The sequence below is a fragment of the Apodemus sylvaticus genome, chromosome 1 (genome assembly GCF_947179515.1).
Source record: "Apodemus sylvaticus chromosome 1, mApoSyl1.1, whole genome shotgun sequence".
In the NCBI taxonomy this organism is placed as follows: Eukaryota; Metazoa; Chordata; class Mammalia; order Rodentia; family Muridae; genus Apodemus; species Apodemus sylvaticus.
Window position 1 is genome coordinate 97,641,793 of NC_067472.1, and position 21,419 is coordinate 97,663,211.

At 35.1% G+C, this 21,419-nt stretch overlaps 2 protein-coding genes across 2 annotated transcripts; both read left to right on the top strand.

Moving 5' to 3' along the window:
• The first annotated feature begins 6,381 nt into the window (after positions 1-6,381).
• LOC127679668 (olfactory receptor 493-like) lies at positions 6,382-7,326 on the top strand. The gene has a single exon (XM_052175378.1). It carries the CDS (start codon positions 6,382-6,384, stop codon positions 7,324-7,326), a length of 945 nt encoding a protein of 314 aa, XP_052031338.1.
• A 9,764-nt stretch (positions 7,327-17,090) lies between these two features.
• LOC127679684 (olfactory receptor 492-like) lies at positions 17,091-18,034 on the top strand. Its single transcript, XM_052175379.1, is given in 2 exon segments — positions 17,091-17,571; positions 17,574-18,034. Coding segments are annotated over 2 exon segments (942 nt in total).
• Positions 18,035-21,419: the final 3,385 nt, after the last annotated feature.

Sequence of the window (21,419 nt, forward strand, 5' to 3'; positions counted from 1 at the left end):
CCTCAAGGGTCTTCCCCTGTTTCTTTTCTATTAGTGTCAGAGTATCTGGCTTTATGTGGAAGTCCTTGATCCATTTGGAGTTGAGCTTAGTACAAGGAGACAAGAATGGATCAATTCTCATTATTCTGCATGTTGACCTCCAAGTTGAACCAGCACCATTTGTTGAAAAGACTATCTTTTTTCCATTGGATGTTTTCAGCTCCTTTGTTGAGGATCAAGTGGCCATAGGTGTGTGGGTTCATTTCTGGATCTTCAATCATATTCCATTGATTAGCCTGCCTATCATTGTATCAATACCATGCAGTTTTTAACACTATTGCTCTGTAGTATTGCTTGAGGTCAGGGATACTGGTACCCCCAGAATTTATTTTGTTGTTGAGAATAGTTTTAGCTATCCTGGGTTTTTTTTTGTTATTCCAGATGAATTTGAGAATTGCTCTTTCTAACTCTATGAAAAACTGAGTTCAGTTGGGATTTTGATGGGGATTGCATTGAATCTGTATATGGCTTTTGGCAAAATGGCCAATTTAATAATATTAGTCCTGCCAATCCATGAGCATGGGAGATTTTTCATTTTCTGAGGTCGTCTTCCATTTCATTCTTCAGAGTCTTGAAGTTCTTGTCATGCAGATCTTTCACTTGTTTGGTCAGAGTCACACCAAGGTACTTTATACTGTTTGTGGCTATTGTAAAGGGTGTCATTTCCCTAATTTCTTTCTCAGCATTCTTATCCTTTGAGTATAGGAAGGCTACTGATTTGCTTGAGTTGATTTTATAACCTGCCACTTTGCTGAAGTTGTTTATCAGCTGTAGGAGTTCTCTAGTGAAGTTTTTTTGGGTCACTTAGGTAGACTATCATCCTCTGCAAATAGTGATAGTTTGACTTCTTTCCAATTTTTATCCCTTTGACTTCCTTATATTGTCTAAGTGCCTGAGCTAGTACCTCAAGTCCAATATTGAAAAGATAAGGAGAGAAGGGGCAGCCTTGTCTAGTCCCTGATTTTTAGTAGGATTGCTTCAAGTTTTTTCCATTTAGTTTGATGTTGTCTACTGATTTGCTGTACATTGCTTTTACTATGTTTAGGTATGGGCCTTGAATCCCTGTTCTTTCCAAGACTTTAAGCATGAAAGGATGCTGAATTTTGTCAAATATTTTTTCAGCATCCAATGAAATGACCATGTGGTTTTTTTCTTTGAATTTGTTTATGTAGTGGATTGCATTGATCGATTTCTGTATATTGAACCATCCCTTCATCCCTGGGATAAAGCCTACTTGATCATGGTGGATGATCATTTTTATGGATTCGGTTGGCAAGAATTTTATTGAGTATTTTTGCATCGATATTCATAAGGGAAACTTGACTGAAGTACTCTTTTTTGTTTGATCTTTGTGTGGTTTTGGTATCAGTGTAATTGTGGCTTCGTAGAAGGAGTTGGGTAGTGTTCCTTCCACTTTCTATTTTATGGAATAGTTTGAAGAGTATTGGTGTTAGGTCTTCTTTGAAGGTCTGATAAAATTCTGCACTGAAACGATCTGGTCCGGTGCTTTTGTTTGTTTGTTTGTTTGTTTGTTTGTTTGGAAGACTTTCAATGACCCCTTCTATTTCTTTAGGGGTTATGGGACTGTTTAGATGATCTATTTGGTCCTGATTTAATTTTGGTATTTGGTATCTGTCTAGGAAATTGTCCATTTCCTCCAGATTCTCCAGTTGTGTTGAGTATAGACTTTTGTAGTAGGATCTGATTATTTTTTTTAATTTCCTCTGTTTCTGTTGCTTTTTCCCCCTTTTTGTTTCTAATTTTGCTAATTTGGATACTTTCTCTGTGCCCTTTGGTCAGTCTGGCTAAGGGTTTATCTATCTTGTTGATTTTCTCAAAGAACCAGTTCCTGGTTTTGTTGATTCTTTGTATGGTTCTCTTTGTTTCTACTTGATTGATTTCGGCCCTGAGTTTGATGATTTTCTGTCTTCTACTCTTCCTGGGTGAATTAGCTTCTTTTTCTTCCAGAGCTTTCACATGTGCCATTAACCTGCTAGTGTTTGATCTCTCCTGTTTCTATTTGGAGGCACTCGGGGCTATGAGTTTTCCTCTTAGCACTGCTTTCATTGTGTCCCAAAGATTTGGGTATGTTGTGCCTTCATTTCCATTAAATTCTAAAAAGTCTCTGATTTCTTTCTTTATTTCTTCTTTGGCCGAGGTGTCATTGAGTAGAGTATTGTTCAGCCTCCATGTGTATGTGGGCTTTCTGTTGTTTTTGTTGCTATTGAAAACCACTCTTACACCATAGTGATCTGATAGGAGACATGGGATAAGTTTGATCTTTTTATATTTGTTGAGGTCTGTCTTGTGACCAATTATATGGTAGATTTTGGAGAAGGTATCATGAGGTGCAGAGAAAAAGGTATATTCTTGTGCTTTAGGGTGAAATGTTCTATAAATATCAGTCAAATCCAATTGGTCCAAAGCTTCAATTAGTTTTACTGTGTCCCTGTTTAGTTTCTGTTTTGCTGATCAGTCCATTGAGGAGAGTGAAGTGTTGAAGTCCCCCACAATTATTGTGTTAGGTGAAATGTGTGCTTTGAGCTTTAGTAAAGTTTCCTTTACGAATGAGGGTGCCCTTGCATTTGGTGCATAGATGTTCAGAATTGAAAGTTCTTGGTGGATTTTTTCGCTGACCAGCAAGAAGTGTCCTTCCGTGTCTCTTTTGATGACTTTAGGTTGAAAGTCAATTTTATCTGATATTAGAATTGCTACTCTGGCTCATTTCCTGAGACCATTGGCTTGTAAAATTGTCTTCCAGCCTTTTGTTCTAAGTTAGTTTTTGTCTTTAACACTGAGATGTGTCTCCTGTATGCAGCAAAATGTAGGGTACTGTTTCCTTATCCAGTCTGTTAGTCTATGTCTTTTTATTGGGGAATTGAGTCCATTGATGTTTAGAGATATCAAGGAATAGTGATTATTACTTCCTGTCATTTTTGTTGTTATTTTTATATTTGAGTGATTATCTTCTTTTGGGTTTGATGAAAGAAGGTAACTATCTTGCTTTTTCCAGGTGTAGTTTCCCTCCTTGTATTGGAGTTTTCCTCCTATTATTCTTTGCAGAGCTGGGTTTGTAGAAAGATATTGTGTAAATTTGGTTTTGTCATGGAATATCTTGGTTTCTCTATGTATGGTGATTGAAAGTTTTGCTGGGTATAGTAGTCTTGGCTGACATCTGTGTTCTCTTAGAGTCTGCATGAGATCTGCCCAGGATCTTCTAGCTTTCATGGTATCTGGTGAGAAGTCTGGTGTGATTCTGATAGGTCTTCCTTTATATGTTACTTGGCTTTTTTCTCTTACTGCCTTTAATATTCTTTCTTAGTTTAGTGCATTTGGGGTTTTGATTATTATGTGACGGGAGATATTTCTGCTCAGGTCCAGTCTGGAGTTCTGTAGGCTTCTTTTATATTCATGGGCATTTCTCTCTTTAAGTTGGGAAAATTTTTTCTTCTATAATTTTGTTGAAGATATTTGCTGGCCCTTTCAGTTTCAAATCTTCACTCTCATCTATACCTATAATCCTTAGGTTTGGTCTTCTCATTGTGTCCTGGATTTCCTGGATGGTCTGGGATACAAGCTTTTTGCATTTTGCATTTTCTTTGACTGTTGAGTCAATGGTTTCTATGGTATCTTCGGCATCTGAGATTCTTTCTTCCATCTCTTGTATTCTATTGTTGATATTTGCATCTATGGCCCCTGATTTCTTCCCAAGGTTTTCTATCTCCAAAGTTGTCTCCCTCTGTGATTTCTTAGTTGTTTATACTTCTGTTTTTAGATCTAGGATGGTTTTGCTCAGTTCCTTCATTTGTTTGTTTGAGTTTTCCTTTAATTCTTTAAGAGATTTTTATGTTTCCTCTTTCATGACTTCTGCCATTTGACTCACTTTCTCCTGCATTTCTTTAAGTTTTGTGTGTGTGTGTGTGTGTGTGTGTGTGTGTTTCTTCTTTATTGGCTTCTATATCTTGAGCCTTATTCTCCTGAATTTCTTTAAGTGATTTTTTGTGTTCCCATTTTACAGGTTTCTAGCATATTCATGTTTCCCTGTATTTCTTTAAGAGATTCATTTATGTCCTTTTTGTGTTCCTTTTGTGTTTTATTTTTAATACAAGTTCTTTTTCTGATTCATTGTTCTGTCTTCCAGGTTAGGGCCAAGGGTCTTCCAGTGGAGATCCTGTCTTTGTTTCTCATCTGCTAGCAGGAAACAGAAACACTTTGAATCAGAGTGAACTGATGCCCAGTTGTCAACCACTTTTACCTATGTGATATCAAAGATAGAGAGGAGATATTAATATAATTAAGATTAAAGTGAGTGATGAGCTGAATCTTAAGTTTGGGGATCACTGTGCTTTCTATCTTTTCATATAAAACATAACCTGAGACCAGGTGTCACATATTATGTGAAATATGAATTATGAAATGTGTTTATGTGGAAATCACCAGTACTCATTTCTACTCACAAATTTTTTAAAGTAACAATGACATTTTAGACTCTTGCTGATAAATTGGTTTCTCCCTTTAGTAATTATTCAACTTTGCATCTTATCTATCTTTATATTCACCAAAACACCTAAAAGAATATTTTAAATCAACAACTAAAATACTAAAAGAAAATTGGTGTACATGAATGAAAGGAACAAAAAGATTTTGTTTTTTGTAATTGTTTAATATCCTCTAACTTGAGTTAACATGAATCAAATATCAACTTGAACATTTACCTAATAGTGTAAGAAATTCAGTTGTTATCATGTACCACCCATAGTGAAAGCATACCAATTCCCAATGAAGAGGAAAATTAATTGTGTTTTTATGAAATGAACTGCTCAGTACTTACCACTGAGAATGAGTTAATGATCCCTGATGACTTGAATTCACACTGGAATTCAGAGCCTCTGCAAGGACTTATCCTTAGTCATGGAGACAGCTTTGTAGCTATAAAATCATAACAATCTTGAACTTCCTACACTGAAATAAATTGTTATTTCAAGAGGTAAGATTTTTACTTTTTTGCTAAATGAATATAATTTATTCTTTGAAAATATACTACACTTATAAACTATGGTAGAGAATTAAGTCAGATGGAATCAAGGAATGGTGGAGCATAAGGGGATTAAACATTTATGGAATCAACTTATATTTCCATTGGCAAAGTATTCTGAATAATCAGTCATAATACTAAGTTGTCAAAGATTTCTCATTTATCCTTCTCCTGGTAATACCACAAACCAACACAACTTTCACTGGTGTGCATTCACATACTAGTCACCAAAATACTAAAAAGTGCAGTAGCATTGAGATGCTTTTGTGGCTTACTGCTAAGGAATATCAGGTGTAAAGACATTCTTTGCTTATAGACTGATGATTTCAGAATCTTAGTCACTACTGTGGACAAATGAAGATTTAAAGATAAAACATGAGGAGTCAGATTCAATCTACTTCTTACTGGAGGAACCTTCATAAAGCTGTTAACTTGCTAGTTTGAAAATATATTGAGCTGTATCCTCTGTTGAAAATTGTGTGAGTTTATTCCATCATACTCCCGTGAGAAAACACTGTAAGACTAGGAAATGATCTGGTGTGTTTTAATAAAAATAATAGTGCACTAAATATTTTTCATAATTTATATTATGAATTTGATATTTCAAATTATTTTAGAGAACAGTGATATTTTTAGAATCATTTAAAATATTTAATGAGATTACAGCAGGAAATGTCCTATGTAATTTTAGTGCATATTTTTTCTGTTTCCCAGCTCTGACAAGATTTGTATTCTTTAAAATTTTGATCAAAATAAAGTAAAATTACTTACTGTTTCCAAAGCACATAGTTTATCAATTATTAAATTAAATCAATAAGAAACCTGATATTCTGTGAAAATAACAGATAACCATAAAATATTTTAAACTCATATATTATTTGGATATATATCTAAATATTCATATTGTTATTTGGAATGGATTCAGCAAAAGTCAGCAATTATCGAATACTTCATTATATAATTTTACAATTGTAAATTTTTGTACACATAACTGCTTATTTTTTATAAGTACCACACTTTTACTTTTGAATTTATAGGTACACTTTATTATATACATAAATGTAAATTAAATGGTATTATTTGAAAGAAATATCCAGCATTTTATTTTGAAGTTTTAAAAAGAATCCATACATATAAATATGCAAACACTGAGAGTCTAATGTAATAAATCAATTGCATATTTTGAATGACATATTGTTTGTGATAGCTTCTATCTATATGTAAGTGGAAAGGCAGCCTCATATTCATAAATTCCATTCCTGTATGTCTCATTCATAGCCTTCGTCTGGCAGAAACTACATTGCTCCATGGCTTTCCAAGAGGATGGGAACCACAGTGCAGTGACAGAATTCATTTTATTGGGCTTAACAGATGACCCGGTCCTTAGAGTCATCCTCTTTACCATCATCCTTTGCATCTACCTGGTGTCTGTGTCTGGAAACCTCAGCACAATCCTTCTCATCAGAGTCTCTTCTCAGCTCCATCAACCCATGTACTTTTTTCTTAGTCACTTAGCTTCTGTTGACATAGGTTACTCATCTTCTGTCACACCCAATATGCTTTTCAACTTCCTGGTAGAGAAAAGTACCATCTCCTATCTTGGGTGTGCCATCCAGCTCAGCTTAGCTGCATTTTTTGGTACAATTGAATGCTTCATTCTGGCTACCATGGCTTATGATCGGTTTATGGCAATCTGCAACCCACTGCTTTATTCAACAAAAATGTCCACACAGGTCTGTATTCAATTGATTGTAGGATCTTATATAGGGGGTTTTGTTAATGCCTCGTCCTTCACCTTATTCTTCTTGTCTTTTCTCTTCTGTGGACCAAATAAAATCAATCACTTTTACTGTGATTTTGCTCCTTTGGTGGAGCTCTCTTGCTCTGATGTCAATGTCTCTGAAATTGTAACGTCATTTTTTTCTGGCTCAGTTATTATGATGACAGTGTCTGTCATAGCCATTTCTTACACCTACATCCTCATCACAGTCCTGAAGATGCACTCTGCCGAGGGTCGCCACAAGGCTTTCTCCACCTGCACTTCTCTCCTCACTGCAGTCACTCTGTTCTATGGAACAATCACATTCATTTATGTGATGCCAAATTCCAGATACTCCACAGACCAGAACAAGGTGGTGTCTGTGTTCTATATGGTGGTGATCCCTATGTTGAACCCACTTATCTACAGCCTCAGGAGTAATGAGATTAAGGATGCTCTGAAGAAATATCTTGGTAAAAAAATGTCTTCTTAAGATGTCTGACAATCCATTACTTTGCCACACTTTGTATAGCAGTGATATATAAAATGAATAATATTAAAAGGCAACTGGGAATTTTGGTTGAAGTACATGTTTTCACACATATTTTTAAAAAGTGGAAGTTTGGTAGTAATATACAGAGTGAATATTTGTACATTGCAAAGTAAGTCATGTGCATAGTAAGTTATATTTAATAAATATCAAGTATAACCAAACTTTTTCTACACAAAAATGTATGATAAAAAACATTTTTAATTGTAATCATATTTTAAAATGGTTTTATGGTATGTAGAAACTATTGACTGTATGTTTTTTAAAGCCTCAGCCTATTTTCTATAGCAACTACCCTTAAGTATATAATCCTATAGCAACTATAAGCAAAAACGAGTACACTAAGTGATAAAATTACAACAGATAAGACAGTAAAATTAGTGGAGATTTTTGTGGTAGAATCATCTATTCGATTGGGTCTTTCACACTCATAAGTACTAGATCCAGTCCTATGACTAGATTATCTTCTAGTCCTCTTGTGCCAACACTGGTTGCTTGTGGGAAGGGTGTCCCATATGAGGGCAATGAAATGATACAGTACAATGTGTTGCCCTAGGAAACATTCTGTTTTTACCTGTGATAGTGGAATTTAAATATGATAGTGGTATAGTCTATATGCTTCTACCTAAAAGCCATATTCAATTTCTCCTCTGTCCTTACTAGTCTCTCTATGACAGTGAATATCATTTTATTTATATTTTTCTCCTAACTTATTTCCTTATACTTGGAACCCTAACTGTTGAATCAGTTCCTTTATTTAGGAGCATAAAAATATTTTCTATGTCCCCATTTTGTGTTTCTACTTTTTTTCAGAAAGTTTATAGAATTGAGAGCAATATTGATCTACTTTTCATTGCCAGTGTCTCTATTTTATGTTGAATTCCTTCATGATAAATCATTCCAATAAAATGGCTAATTTAATATGTCTACTTGACACAATGCAGTGTTCAGATGTTTAATACAATAGCAATGCAAGTAAGCTTTGAATAATACGGAGTGGTAATTAGCAGCTACTATTCATTGAATATGGCACAATATCTCTCAGTGTGAACATTTTGGGGGGATCAGCTAAAAGCTTTGAGAATTAGAGCCTCTTCTGCCTCTAGCATGCTGTTGGACTCCAAACTGTAGCATCAACTCCTGATAGTATATTCACATTGTTCATCTACCCAATGGATTTTAAATTGACCAGTTATGCAATTTCATGAACATATTCCAGTTGGGTGGTGGTGGCACACGCCTGTAATCCCAGTACTCTGGGAGACAGAGGCAGGTGGATTTCTGAGTTTGAGGCCAGCCTGGTCAACAGAGTGAGTTCCAGGACAGCCAGGGCTACAGAGAAGCCCTGTCTTGAAAAAAAAAAACAAATCTAAAAAAAGAAAATGAACATATTCCATATGGGATATATATGTGGAACATATATAGAATATGTACATATGCACATATGCATGCATTTATGTATCAACAACAGAATACAAGAGATGGAAGAAAGAATCTCAGATGCCGAAGATACCATAGAAACCATTGACTCAACTGTCAAAGAAAATGCAAAATGCAAAAAGCTTGTATCCCAGAACATCCAGGAAATCCAGGACACAATGAGGAGACCAAACCTAAAGATTATAGGTATAGATGAGAGTGAAGATTTACAACTGAAAGGGCCAGCAAATATCTTCAACAAAATTATAGAAGAAAACTTTCCCAACTTAAAGAGAGAGATGCCCATGTATAGGGTCCTGTTTCCTTATCCAGTTTGTTAGTCTATGTCTTTTTATTGGATAACTGAGTCCATTGATGTTAAGAGATATTAAGGAATAGCGAATTGATCATCCTTGTCTCCTTGTACTAAGCTCAACTCCAAATGACACACTTCACAATAGCCACAGGTATCCTACACCAGATACATGCTCCACTATGTTTATAGCAGCCCTATTTATAATAGCCAGAAGCTGGAAAGAACCCAGGTATCCCTCAACAGATGAATGGATGCAAAAAAATGTGGTATATATATGCTATTATTAGAGGTAGTAAGATTTATACATATTTATGTATATGACATAGATTTAAATGGTGGAATAATTAGGAAGAGAAAGGGTGTTAATGTGTAGAAGATTAAAGATGTGGTGAGGGTAATGGAGGGGAATATGGTCAAAGTGGATAAAATACTTGAATAAAACTGTCATGAAACTGATGACTTCGTGCAGTGAACATAAACTCATTATTTTTTAACAAAATGAAAAATATAATGTTGTAGATAATGGAGCACATGGTTTGAAGACATGTGTGGGATGTGTATGTGTATGCATATGTCTGTGCCTGTCTGTCACTCTAACTGTAAGTGCTTGTGTGTATTGTTTCTGACAATGAATTTGTGAAAAAAAAAACATTTAATTCTGTTTCACATTTTTTATTCATCATTCAAATGTAAACTAGCATCATGAGGCACAAATCATGTCTTACAAAATTTTTTAAAAGAGCACTAATGATTACTGTCCATGCATCAATTGATACTTATCAGTTTAACATTTAAGGGAGGTTGTACATGAAAACATTCTCCCTGAAATTTATATACAGTATCTTTATTTCTGTCATTTGCATTATACAGCAGCTGTGAACACAGTAGGTGACAATACTCTATTCCAGTGTAATAGCTGACTGGATTATGCCCCCTGCCCAGAGGCAGTATTCCTGTCACAGATGAGACCAAGAAACAACACGATTATAACAGTTGTTTCTTTTGGTGTTATCAGAGGCTGCTACATTTCATTTGTCATGTTTCTAGCAATTTACTCAGACACTTTAATAGGCAATGTGAGCATAATCATGCTAATCAGAAGCAACCCTCATCTCCACAACTTCATGGGCTACTTCCTCAGCCATTTGGCATTTGTAAACATTGGGTACTCCTTATCAGTCACACCCATCATGCTGAAGGTCTTTCTCACATTTATCTTTGTGTCTGGCTGTATATATCAACTGTGTTCTGTAGTGACATTTGGTTCATCTAGGAGCTTCATGCTGGCTTCTATGGCCAATAATGGCTTAGTCATCTATACACCTCTGATCTACTCATATGTGGATAACCTCCATAGTCTGCATCTTCCTAGTGACAACTTCTTCCCTAAGTAGATGGGCAAATGCTTAGACATTTACTTGCTGTTTATCAAATCTGTGTTTAAGTAGACTGAATAAAGAGAATCACCTTTTCTGTAAATAACCTTTAAGTGTTTAAAGTTGATGCATATTTATTGTGCTAATAATAAATAGTAATTTTGTATACATTTAAGTCTATCACAGTCACAAACAAATTATATCAATAGGAAATAGGTTTGAATTTAATGGAATCGACCATACAAAGTTTTATCAGAAAGGATTAGTAGAATGGTTTTCTGTACTATACAACAGTTGAAAAGCATAGTCTTGGTAAATTTTTACAACTAATATATAAGTAGGATTGCTCAAAAAAAAAAAGGTTTCATGGTATGATTAAGGCTTTTTCAACGTATGGTCACTGGATGGTTTTAGAGAAACACTTCCATCAATATCACTAACTTCAGCCTCAGAGAATATTCCACAAGGGACATACAAAATGTGAACTCTAGAAGGAGTGTTGGAATGTTGTGTAGTTATTTCTTCCCAATGGAACTATACCATTTAGGGGGAACAAAAGTTCTTAAGACCTGGGAAATAATACAATAATTCAAAGCTGGTGGTGTATACAAAATGATAAGGCTCAGGAAGTTCAAAAACCAAGATCCATAAGACCCTTTCCCAAAATTTTACAGGCAGTATTATTTCCATGAGGGAGAAGACTGGCTGGGCAAACTATGTGCAAGATATATAAGAAATAACAAGAGTTGAGCTTTCATGAGTCATTCTGTATGCTGGGGTGGAAGTTCAGTATTGGAGCTTTCATTCAGCCAAGCTCCTGTAATCAACTTCACACCAATACTCATGTAAGTCAAGTCAAAAAACTCATTGAGTAATGCAGGGATGAAATAGTTTCTTTGGTCACTTGTCAGTGCCATATTTTGGATGAATAGATATATTGTCATTATTACCTAAAAGTCATACAACAATATGTCTGTGACCAAGATGATTTTGTTATATTCTCCAATAATTACAGCATCCCCACAAGATATCAATGAAGCTTCCTTGGACAAAAAAATAACTGCTTAAAATTCAGAGAGTAGCTGGACATACAGTGTTAATTCCCAATTAATATATCTTCAATTTAACTGCTACACCTAATTCTCAATGAACATCACATAAGAGGGGACAACAGAATATAAGAGCCAGAAGACAAGGATGCTTGGTGTCTTCTAGACATAATAAGAAAATGACACCTGTGAAATCTCAACAGTTTGACATAAGAAACTAGAACTGAACAATGTCAGTAACAGTTGACATGACAGCACAGGCCCTAGACCTAGTTGAAGAACTTTAGGCAATTAATGGGCTACTAAAGCAGGAGAATCAGTCTTGTCCAGGGACAAGCTCATGAGAAGTATGTAGTCTCCTACATCCTTCCTTAATTACATATACTTATTAGCTGAACTAAATGAACTCAGCAGTGTGTGTGTGTGTGTGTGTGTGTGTGTGTGTGTGTGTAAAACAATAATTTAGAAGTTAGAAATTTGAGAGGGAATTGGGAGGTAAAATGAGGAAGTGGTGGAAGTGTGGGGTAGAAATAATATGAGTAGCTTATCCATATATGAAACCGTCAAGATTTAATTTAAAATAATGGTTATAAGTGGGACTGCTTGAGATTCTCCTTTGTACTTTGTACTACTATTGATATTATCATTGTTCAGGTCTTATCTAAACTGATATTTTTGAGTTGGTATTATGAGTACATATTCTCTAAATTTCCAGAAGACATATATGTACAGATGACTTAATCCTTTGTTTCTTATAATATTTCTATTCCCTCTTTCAAGATGTTCATCTAGCCTTCAGAGCATGTGTGTTATAGATATTTGAGCTAGGTGCTCTACAATAATTTGATCTCTGTATTTTAATCAGTTGTGGTTTTCTGTGATAGTCTTATGTTACAAAGATAATGTTCTTTGATATGGAATGACAGCTTCACCTATTTGTTGGTACAAAGATACACTTTAAAATGCTGTTAGGAATTACGTTATGTTGATCTAGTAAAGTGTCAGTAGGAGGTTCATAACCTCATATAGTAGGAGATGATAACCTTCACTTACCCAGGATACCCAGATAGATTGCTAATATCAGGTACGACTTCCCAGGTGTTGAACAATGTGTTGCTAGAGGCAGAATAAATCACTTCCAAAAATGAGCTCTCTAATTAATTATCAAATGCAAAATGGTCAACATTGAAGTCATATACACAGAAGAAACCTTAAGCAAACTGCAGAGGTTATGTTTATATATTTACTAACTAAAATATACCTAATAAGAAAAATTGAAGAAAAAGATCATCATCTTGAGAAGGAGTAGAAGGGAGTGGAGGGAGGAGGGAAGAAATGAAAGAAAGGGAAGTGGCATAATTATATTTTAATTAAAATCAAAATATACTGGGAAATGTGACCTAAAATATGAAATTAATGATAAATAAGGCAGTAGGTGCAGCTTCACATCAGTCTCAAAGGCAACTGTTAGGAGAGTTGGAGCAGAAGACTTGCTTCTATACTTTACATGACATCGAATCAAAGGGACTGCTTAATGAGAATCAACATGTCTGATCTTGACTTTAATATCATGATGGTTGAGTGCATACCATGATTTATCTTTTAAGACTGGGTTACCTCACTTAGTATGATGTTCTCCAGATCCATCCATTTGTCTAAGAATTTCATGAATCCATTGTTTCTAAGGGCTGAATAGTACTCCATTGTGTAAATATACCACATTTTTTTTTTATCCATTCCTCCGTTGAAGGACACCTAGGTTCTTTCCAGCTTCTGGCTACTACAAATAGGGCTGCTATAGTCTAGAAACTTTGAATACCCAAGACGTAATCCACAAATTAAATGATGTCCAAAAAGAATGAAGGAGTGGCCCCTGGTTCTGGAAAGACTCAGTGCAAGAGTACAGGGGAATTCCAGAACAGGGAAGCAGGAAGGGGTAGATGGAGGAACAGGGGGAGGGAAGAGGGCTTATGGTACTTGTGGGGAGCGGGGACCCAGAAAAGGGGAAATCATTTGAAATGTAAATAAAAATATATCAATAAAAAAAATAAAGCCCCGATGGAAAAAAAAATCATGATGATGCAGTCAGTCTTGGTTCTGGGATGGCATGGTATCTGGGGCTTCTGAATAAAATATCAATTCAATCTCAGAAATGTTTCTTTATACCATTTGCCATATTCTGTATTTAATATGTGCATATATGGTCTAGTGACTTCACTGACATCTAAATTTCCTACAAGTTTCACTTTTATTAAGCTATCTTCAGTGTTTATCTAGTTCCTATAACTATAACAAATATTCAACACATATTTTAGAGCAAAAAGAATGAAGGAACAATTCCCCCATATGTGGCTGAGAAACCTCATTGGAGTCAGTCATATAAAACATACATCCTACTATCCAATCTGACCTGAATTATGAATTTATACTAACCCTGACATGACCCAAGAATACATTCATAAAGTAGTATAAATTCAGCCTCTCTTAACTTTCATTTGCAAAAGGTGACCGTGTGTGTGTGTGTGTGTGTGTGTGTGTGTGTGTGTGTGCATGCCTGCATTCATGTATGTGTCTGTGTTTGTGTATGTGTTATGTGTGAATGTATGATGTATGTCTGAGTTCATGTGAGTTCAGGTGACTGCATGTCATAGTGTGCATATGAAGATCAGAAGATAATGTCACTGTTGTTCCTGACTTTCTAATATTTTTGAAACAGTAACTTTCTAGTCTTTCACCAATCTAAACTCCAGGCTTGTGGACCAGGAATTTTTTGGTGAGGACTATGCCTCTGCCTCTTCTCTGACAACAGGGTCAGGAAAAACGTCAGTCAAAATTGACTGATGTTCTTTGTTCAAGCACTTTTGTCAGGTGATATCAAGGGTACAATATAGAACTTAATGGAGGTATGGAAAAGGTGATCTAACTGTGGAGGATCACTGTGCCTTCCATCCACCTTCATAGCATGAAATCTGAGACCAGCTGTCACATGTTTGAGGTATAAATTGTGAATTAGTAATTCTTAAAAAAATGTCCATACCTCTTTCGATATACTATTTTCTAGGTAGAAATTTTTATACACTTTCCTATAAAAGTTGTGAATGTCTCAAATAATTATTCAACTTTGGAATCTCATGGTTCTCTATATTCATCAAAATACCTAATAGTTGTTAATAGATGTGTGTTATATCAACAACTAATATAATAAAAAACTGGTACACCTTAATTAAAGAAACAAAAAATAAACAAGAAGTTCATTCTACCTAAGATAATTTGTTATAATGTACATCCAAAACTTAGCAAGTAAAAGTAGACCAAGACTCACCTAAAGAGGAAAACAAGACATTACTTAAGATTAAGAAATTCATTGAAAATTAGTTCTGGTTGTGTAAAATGAATACTTTAGTACTCACTGGGAATAAGATAATGATCCCTGGTGCTTTAAATTCACACTGGAATCCAGTGCCTATGTGGGGACTTATTTTCAGAAACAAATGATGACAATGGAGACAGCTTTGCAGCTATAAAATTATAATAACTTTAAGCTTATTACTTCACAATGAATGCTTGATTGAAGAGGTAAGTTTTGATATTTACACATTTTAACATTAAGTTTTGAGATTTATGAATTATGGTAGAGAAACAAGTCACATGGATTCAAGCAATTCTGTAAAAGAACAAAACAACCAGTCTTATAGAATCACATATTTCATAGGCAAATTATCCAAAATGATCAAGCATAAAAGTAAGTTTTCAAACACTTTTGTTTACTCATTCCTTAGTAGGATCAGAAAACAACATGACCTTCAAGTGTGTACACACATAGCATTCATCCAAAAAGCTAAAATGTGCACTAACTGAAATATTTTGGTGGCTTACATATAGGGAATATCATGTGCAAAGTCATACTTTGTGTACAGACTGAATACTCTAACATAACAGGTATCACTGTGGAAAAATGGAAATGTAAATATAGAATTTGGTAGATGAGAGAGATCTGCCCTTTGTTAGGTGAACCTTCTAAACCTATTGAACCTATGTTTTATTCTAGATATATATTGAGCAGTGTGTTCTGTTGAAAATTATGTGAATTTAATACATCAAATTACAATATACAAAATACTGGGACATTGGGAAAGAAATGTTTCTTGATGAAAAGTGCATCATAATGCGTTAAATATTCATATTATATATAATAATAAATTTATTATTTCAAATTTCTTTAAAGAGTGATGATCTACTTAGAATCATTTAAATATTTAATGAGATTACAATAGAAAGTTGCATTTGTTATTTAGTGTGATCTCTCTTCAGCTTCTCAGTTCTAACAAAAAAATTTATCTTTTTTTAAAAATTAATTCAAGACATGACCTTACTTAGAGAAATGATAGACTTGTGATCAGTTTCACCAACATAGAGCCTCTCAATGTGTTAATGTGGGAAAGCTGAAATGTTACTATGTTATATCTCCCTAATTTCTATGTATTCTCAAGTGCATTGACACCTTTCATTTGGAGTGTGGTTACTATTAAGAACAGACTAAGCCTGTCTTTTGTATATAAAATTCTCTTTTTAAAGACTTGATATTTTAATTTGTGTTTATGTTTATCTTCTACATTTACACATATGAAAATACATGCAATGCATGACTAGTGCATTTGAAGATCAAAATAGTGTATTGGTTCCCCATAACTGGAATAGCAAACTTCTATGAGAAACTGTATGAGTGCTGAAAATATAAAACCCAGGTTCTCTACAAGTCAAAATGGATTCTTAATCACTGAACCATTTCTTCAGCCCCATAATTCTGTCACTTTTTATGTATGCTACTTAACTTAAAACTGACTTTTCTTTCAAAATAAAAACAGTAACATATATTAATGGATTATGGAAATGGAAAATAGAAACATACAAATTTTTAAATCCTGTACTGGTAATGTAGAAAGCATTCAATAAAACTTAACAAAGAGTTAAGTATTCCTTAAAGAATTCTATGCTTTTGCATTTTAATTCTTTGTCACACTTATAATAAATCTATGTTATTAAGACTTGTATATTTATCTGTTCATTTATGTGAAGAAAATGATGCAGGAAACATACCATGTGTACATGCCAAAGAACAACATTCAGAAGTTGTTTCTCACCTCCCATCATATTAGTACCAGCAATCGAACTCAGTCTGTCAAGAGTCAGAATTTATAGGGAGAACCTTTATGTGAAAAGCTGTCTCACCAGGCAAAGTCTGATGATTTTAAATCTACAGCTTTAATGATAATTAAGTATGTTTTATTGCAAATGAATGTAAACAATGGGTAAATATTATTTATTACATATTTCTAAGGCTTCTGCTTAAACAATTTTAAAGGTCTTATTTCACACAAACAGTGAAAACACTTCGGAAAATAACCATTTTGATAAAATTTTTGAATAATATATATTAGCTTCTAATGTTCTTTGTGAATGTATTAAATGAAATCAAGTGAACTGTTTATAAATACTTTCTTGTACTGTATCCATTACAGCCTTGATCTGGCAACAGTTACACTGCCCATGGCTTTCCTGGAGGATTGGAACCACACTAAAGTGACAGAGTTCATTTTATTGGGTTTAACTGATGACCCAGTCCTTAGAGTCATTCTCTTCACCATCATTCTGTCCATCTACCTGGTGACTCTGTCTGGGAACTTCAGCACCATCCTTCTCATCAGAGTCTCTTCCCAGCTCCATCACCCCATGTACTTTTTCCTTAGCCACTTGGCATCAGTTGACATGGGATATTCATCTTCTGTCACACCCAATATGCTTTTCAACTTCCTGGCAGAGAAAAACACCATATCCTACACTGGATGTTCAATACAATTTGGATCAGCTGCTTTCTTTGGGACAGTTGAATGTTTCCTTCTGGCCACCATGGCTTATGATCGTTTTGTAGCCATATGCAACCCACTGCTTTATTCCATCAAAATGTCCACACAAACCTGTATCCAGTTGGTTTTAGGATCTTATATAGGAGGGTTTCTTAATGCTTCCTTTCCATGGTTTCTTTTTTTTCTTTTCTCTTTTGTGGACCAAATAGAATCAATCACTTTTACTGTGATTTTGCTCCTTTGGTGGAACTATCCTGTTCTGATATTAGTGTCTCTGTAGTTGTTACTTCAATTTTTTCTGCCTCAGTTATTATCATCACAGTGTTTGTCATAGCCATTTCCTACACCTATATCCTCATCACCATCTTGAAGATGAGCTCCACTGAAGGCCACCACAAGGCCTTCTCCACCTGCACCTCCCACCTCACTGCAGTCACTCTGTTCTATGGAACTGTTACATTTATTTATGTGATGCCAAAGTCTAGTTACTCCACTGACCAGAATAAGGTAGTGTCTGTGTTCTACATGGTGGTTATCCCCATGTTGAACCCCATCATCTACAGCCTCAGGAATAATGAGATTAAGGGTGCTCTAAAGAGACAGCTTAGTAAGAAAACATTTTCTTAATCTATTATGTTGTAACACACACACATACATACACACATATAGATAGATGATAGATAGATAGATGGACTGATAGATAGATAGATAGATAGATAGATAGATAGATAATCAATGGCAGTCACCCAAGACTCATGTGACCCCATCTTATTTTTGGTTATTATCTGCCTTATTAATCTTTATACCCCTCATTTTTCCTATAGTATATATAGATATTTTGTTATTTCTTTTTTTGAATTTTATGTCTTTGAGATTCTTATACATTGTATTTTGATAATGTCCCACCCTATCCCCAACTCCTCTCAATATAGCTTCCTCTCCTACACTACCAATTCCATTTTCTTTTATTTTGACAAATAATATTTGTGCTGCCTGCATAAACTTAGTTGTATAGGAATCCTCTGAACCATGATTTGCCTTCCATAGGCTAATTTCTCTTCATCTGGCAGATACTACTTTCCAATAACTCTTCAACTGGGCATGGAATTTGTAGACATTTTCTCTACCCATTATAACATTTTATCTGCTTTGAATTTATAAATTCTAACAGAGCTACCATGAGTTCCTATCAATAGCATTCTGCTGTCTCCTCAAAACTATGTATTTTGCAGTCAACTACTACCTCTGCCCCTTGCAATCTTCCCTTTCATAATGATTCTTGAGTTTGGAGAGAATAGAACGTGAATTAGCTGTTCCATTTAGAGCTGAATATTCTACAGTTTTCAATTCTCTGAGCATTGACAAGTTATATGTTAATCACCATCTACTGCAAAAAGAAGCTGTGCTAATTCTAGTTGGGAAATGTACTAATCTATAAGTATAATGATAAGCCATTATAAGTGATTTAATACTATGTCCAGTTAGCTGGATAATGGTTATCGAATCTTCCCTAGGACCTATCACTTCTCCAGAACATGTTTAAGCCCTAATATAGTGTTAGGTGTTGGTTTCATCTTACTGATCTTGTCCTAGTTCCATTCAGAAAGTAGTTGATTACTCCCATGACATCTGTGCCACTATAACAGCAGGAGGGATGTCTTGTCACATTGGTTAGCTTGTAGAAGTCCTATGACAAATTTCCTATAATACAATATGATATATAAAATCATGGTCATTATAGGCTACTCCTACTTTAACATATTAATTCATTCATCTACTTCAAAATAGAATTCAGATACTCTCTGTCTTCCCAGTTTTTTCTTGAATTACCCTTACTTGCTTTTTTCTTAAGATTATCAGGATCAGTGTTCTTGCTATTATCCATCTGGCAGTGTTTTGTCCATTCTCCGTATATACACAACTTTCTTCATTTTCTGCTCAAATATCATTTTCATTGATAGCTTACTCAAGCTAAAATTATTGACCTCCACTACCTTGCTACAATTACCTTTGCCACCTCATATCAGTTCTATTTTTCTTCTCCACCACATTTCTAAGTTTGAAACTTTTCATTCTTTGTTAGTCTACTTCTAGTCTACTATGTATTGCAGTATCAATTTCATCAGAATTATTTTATTCAGTAACATCTTTAGTATCTACTTGGTTCGATAATATTCAACATCTAGATACAATGTTTCAATGGTTAGCCTGTATCTACCAATGAATCAATTGCAATCCCTGCCAAAATATTTGAAAAAATTTGAGTTCATGAAAGCAGATGACAGTTTTTTATACCTTTTCCATTTCTTCTTCCTAAACTATCTTCAAACATGTCAAGAAAGAACTAGAATTTTTCAGATATATAAATTATTGTTTCATATTAGTTAATTATTTTAATTTTTATTTCCCAATTACCAAAGCTGAGATAATATTAATTTATTATCTCCCAATTATCAAAGCTCAGATAATACTAATGTAAAATTCAAAAAATAGTTAAACATTCCATTGAACTTCAGACATACAGATCCAATGTTAATTGAGAAGCTAGTCTTTACGTTCAGGAATTTGGTGGTTGTATTACTAAAGTTCTAAAGTCTCATGTAGTCAGAAGTATCTTAAAAATTTACCCAATATTCTGAGGTGTTTGTCAAGTGATAAAGACTAGTAACAAGCTCTAAGAAGGGATAAGTATACAGCTCCCAACACAAGAGTTGTTAATATGGAGAAGACTCTCCAAAGGAAAAGTCAATGTCACCTTGCCTGATAATCCGGCCTTGACCCTATGACCTACGTTGTCAAAGGAATAAAACCAAGTCACATAAGTGCTCTCTCTCTCTCTCTCTCTCTCTCTCTCTCTCTCTCTCTCTCTCTCTCCTTCTCCCTCTCCCTCTCTCTCTCTCTCCCTCTCCCTCTCTCCCTCTCCCTCTCCCTCTCTCTCTCTCTCTCTCTCTCTCTCTCTCTCTCTCTCTCTCTCTCTCTCTCACACACACACACACACACACACACATACTGAAAAAGAAAAGAAACTAATGAAGTAGATTAAACAGACCAAAATACACAAGGGGATAGAATTAGGAGTAGAATGTGAGACTGGATAATTTGTAGATACAGCTCAGTGAATAAGTGCACATTCTATGCTTGTGGAAGACCTGAGTTCAGTTCCCAGAACCTACATTGTGGCTTACAACTATCTACAACTCCAAGTCATGGGGATTCAAAACACTCTTCTGTCTTCTTTATGCAGCAGGCATTCACATAAAAAGTAAAAATAATCCTTAAAAAAGAAAGGATCAGGGCACTTGGAGGGGTTCCCTGCCACCATCTTTGCTCCCAGATGGACAGCACAGGCAGCTCCAGGTACATAGAGATATCCCAAGTTTAACATCACTTGGGACACAGACCTCCAGGCTTCTGCCTGCACCCAAGACCTGGGCAGCTCTGCGTGTCATCTGCATGCCAGCACTCTCGTGTATAATTTGCCCTGCAGAGAAATCTACACTCTGAGGGGATCCCAGCTGCTATCTTTGCTCCTAGATGGACAGGACAGGCAACACCAGGTATGCAGAGATATCCGGAGTTTAACATTGCTTGGGACACAGTCCTCTGGGCTTCTGCATGCATCCAAATCCTGGTAATCTTTGCATGTGGTCTGTGTGCCAGCCCTGTCATGGGTTATTTTCCCTGCAGAGTAATCATCACTTGGAGGTGCTCCCTGCCACCATCTTCACTTCCAGATGGACAGCACAGGCAGCTCCTTCTTTCATCAAACCCAAAAGAAGATAACCACTCAAACATAAAAATAACATCAAAAATAACAGGGAGTAATAATCACTGTTCCTTAATATCTGTTAACATCAATGGACTCAATTCCCCAATAAAAAGACATAGACTAACAAACTGGATATATAAAGACAACCCTACATTTTTCTGTATATAGGAAACACACCCCTGTCAAAGACAAACACTACCTCAGAGTATAAGGGTGGAAAACAATTTTACATGCAAATGGCCT

Coding starts and splice junctions, on each gene's coding strand:
- LOC127679668 (XM_052175378.1), top strand. CDS start 6,382: ATGGCTTTCCAAGAGGATGGGAACCACAGTGCAGTGACAGAATTCATT.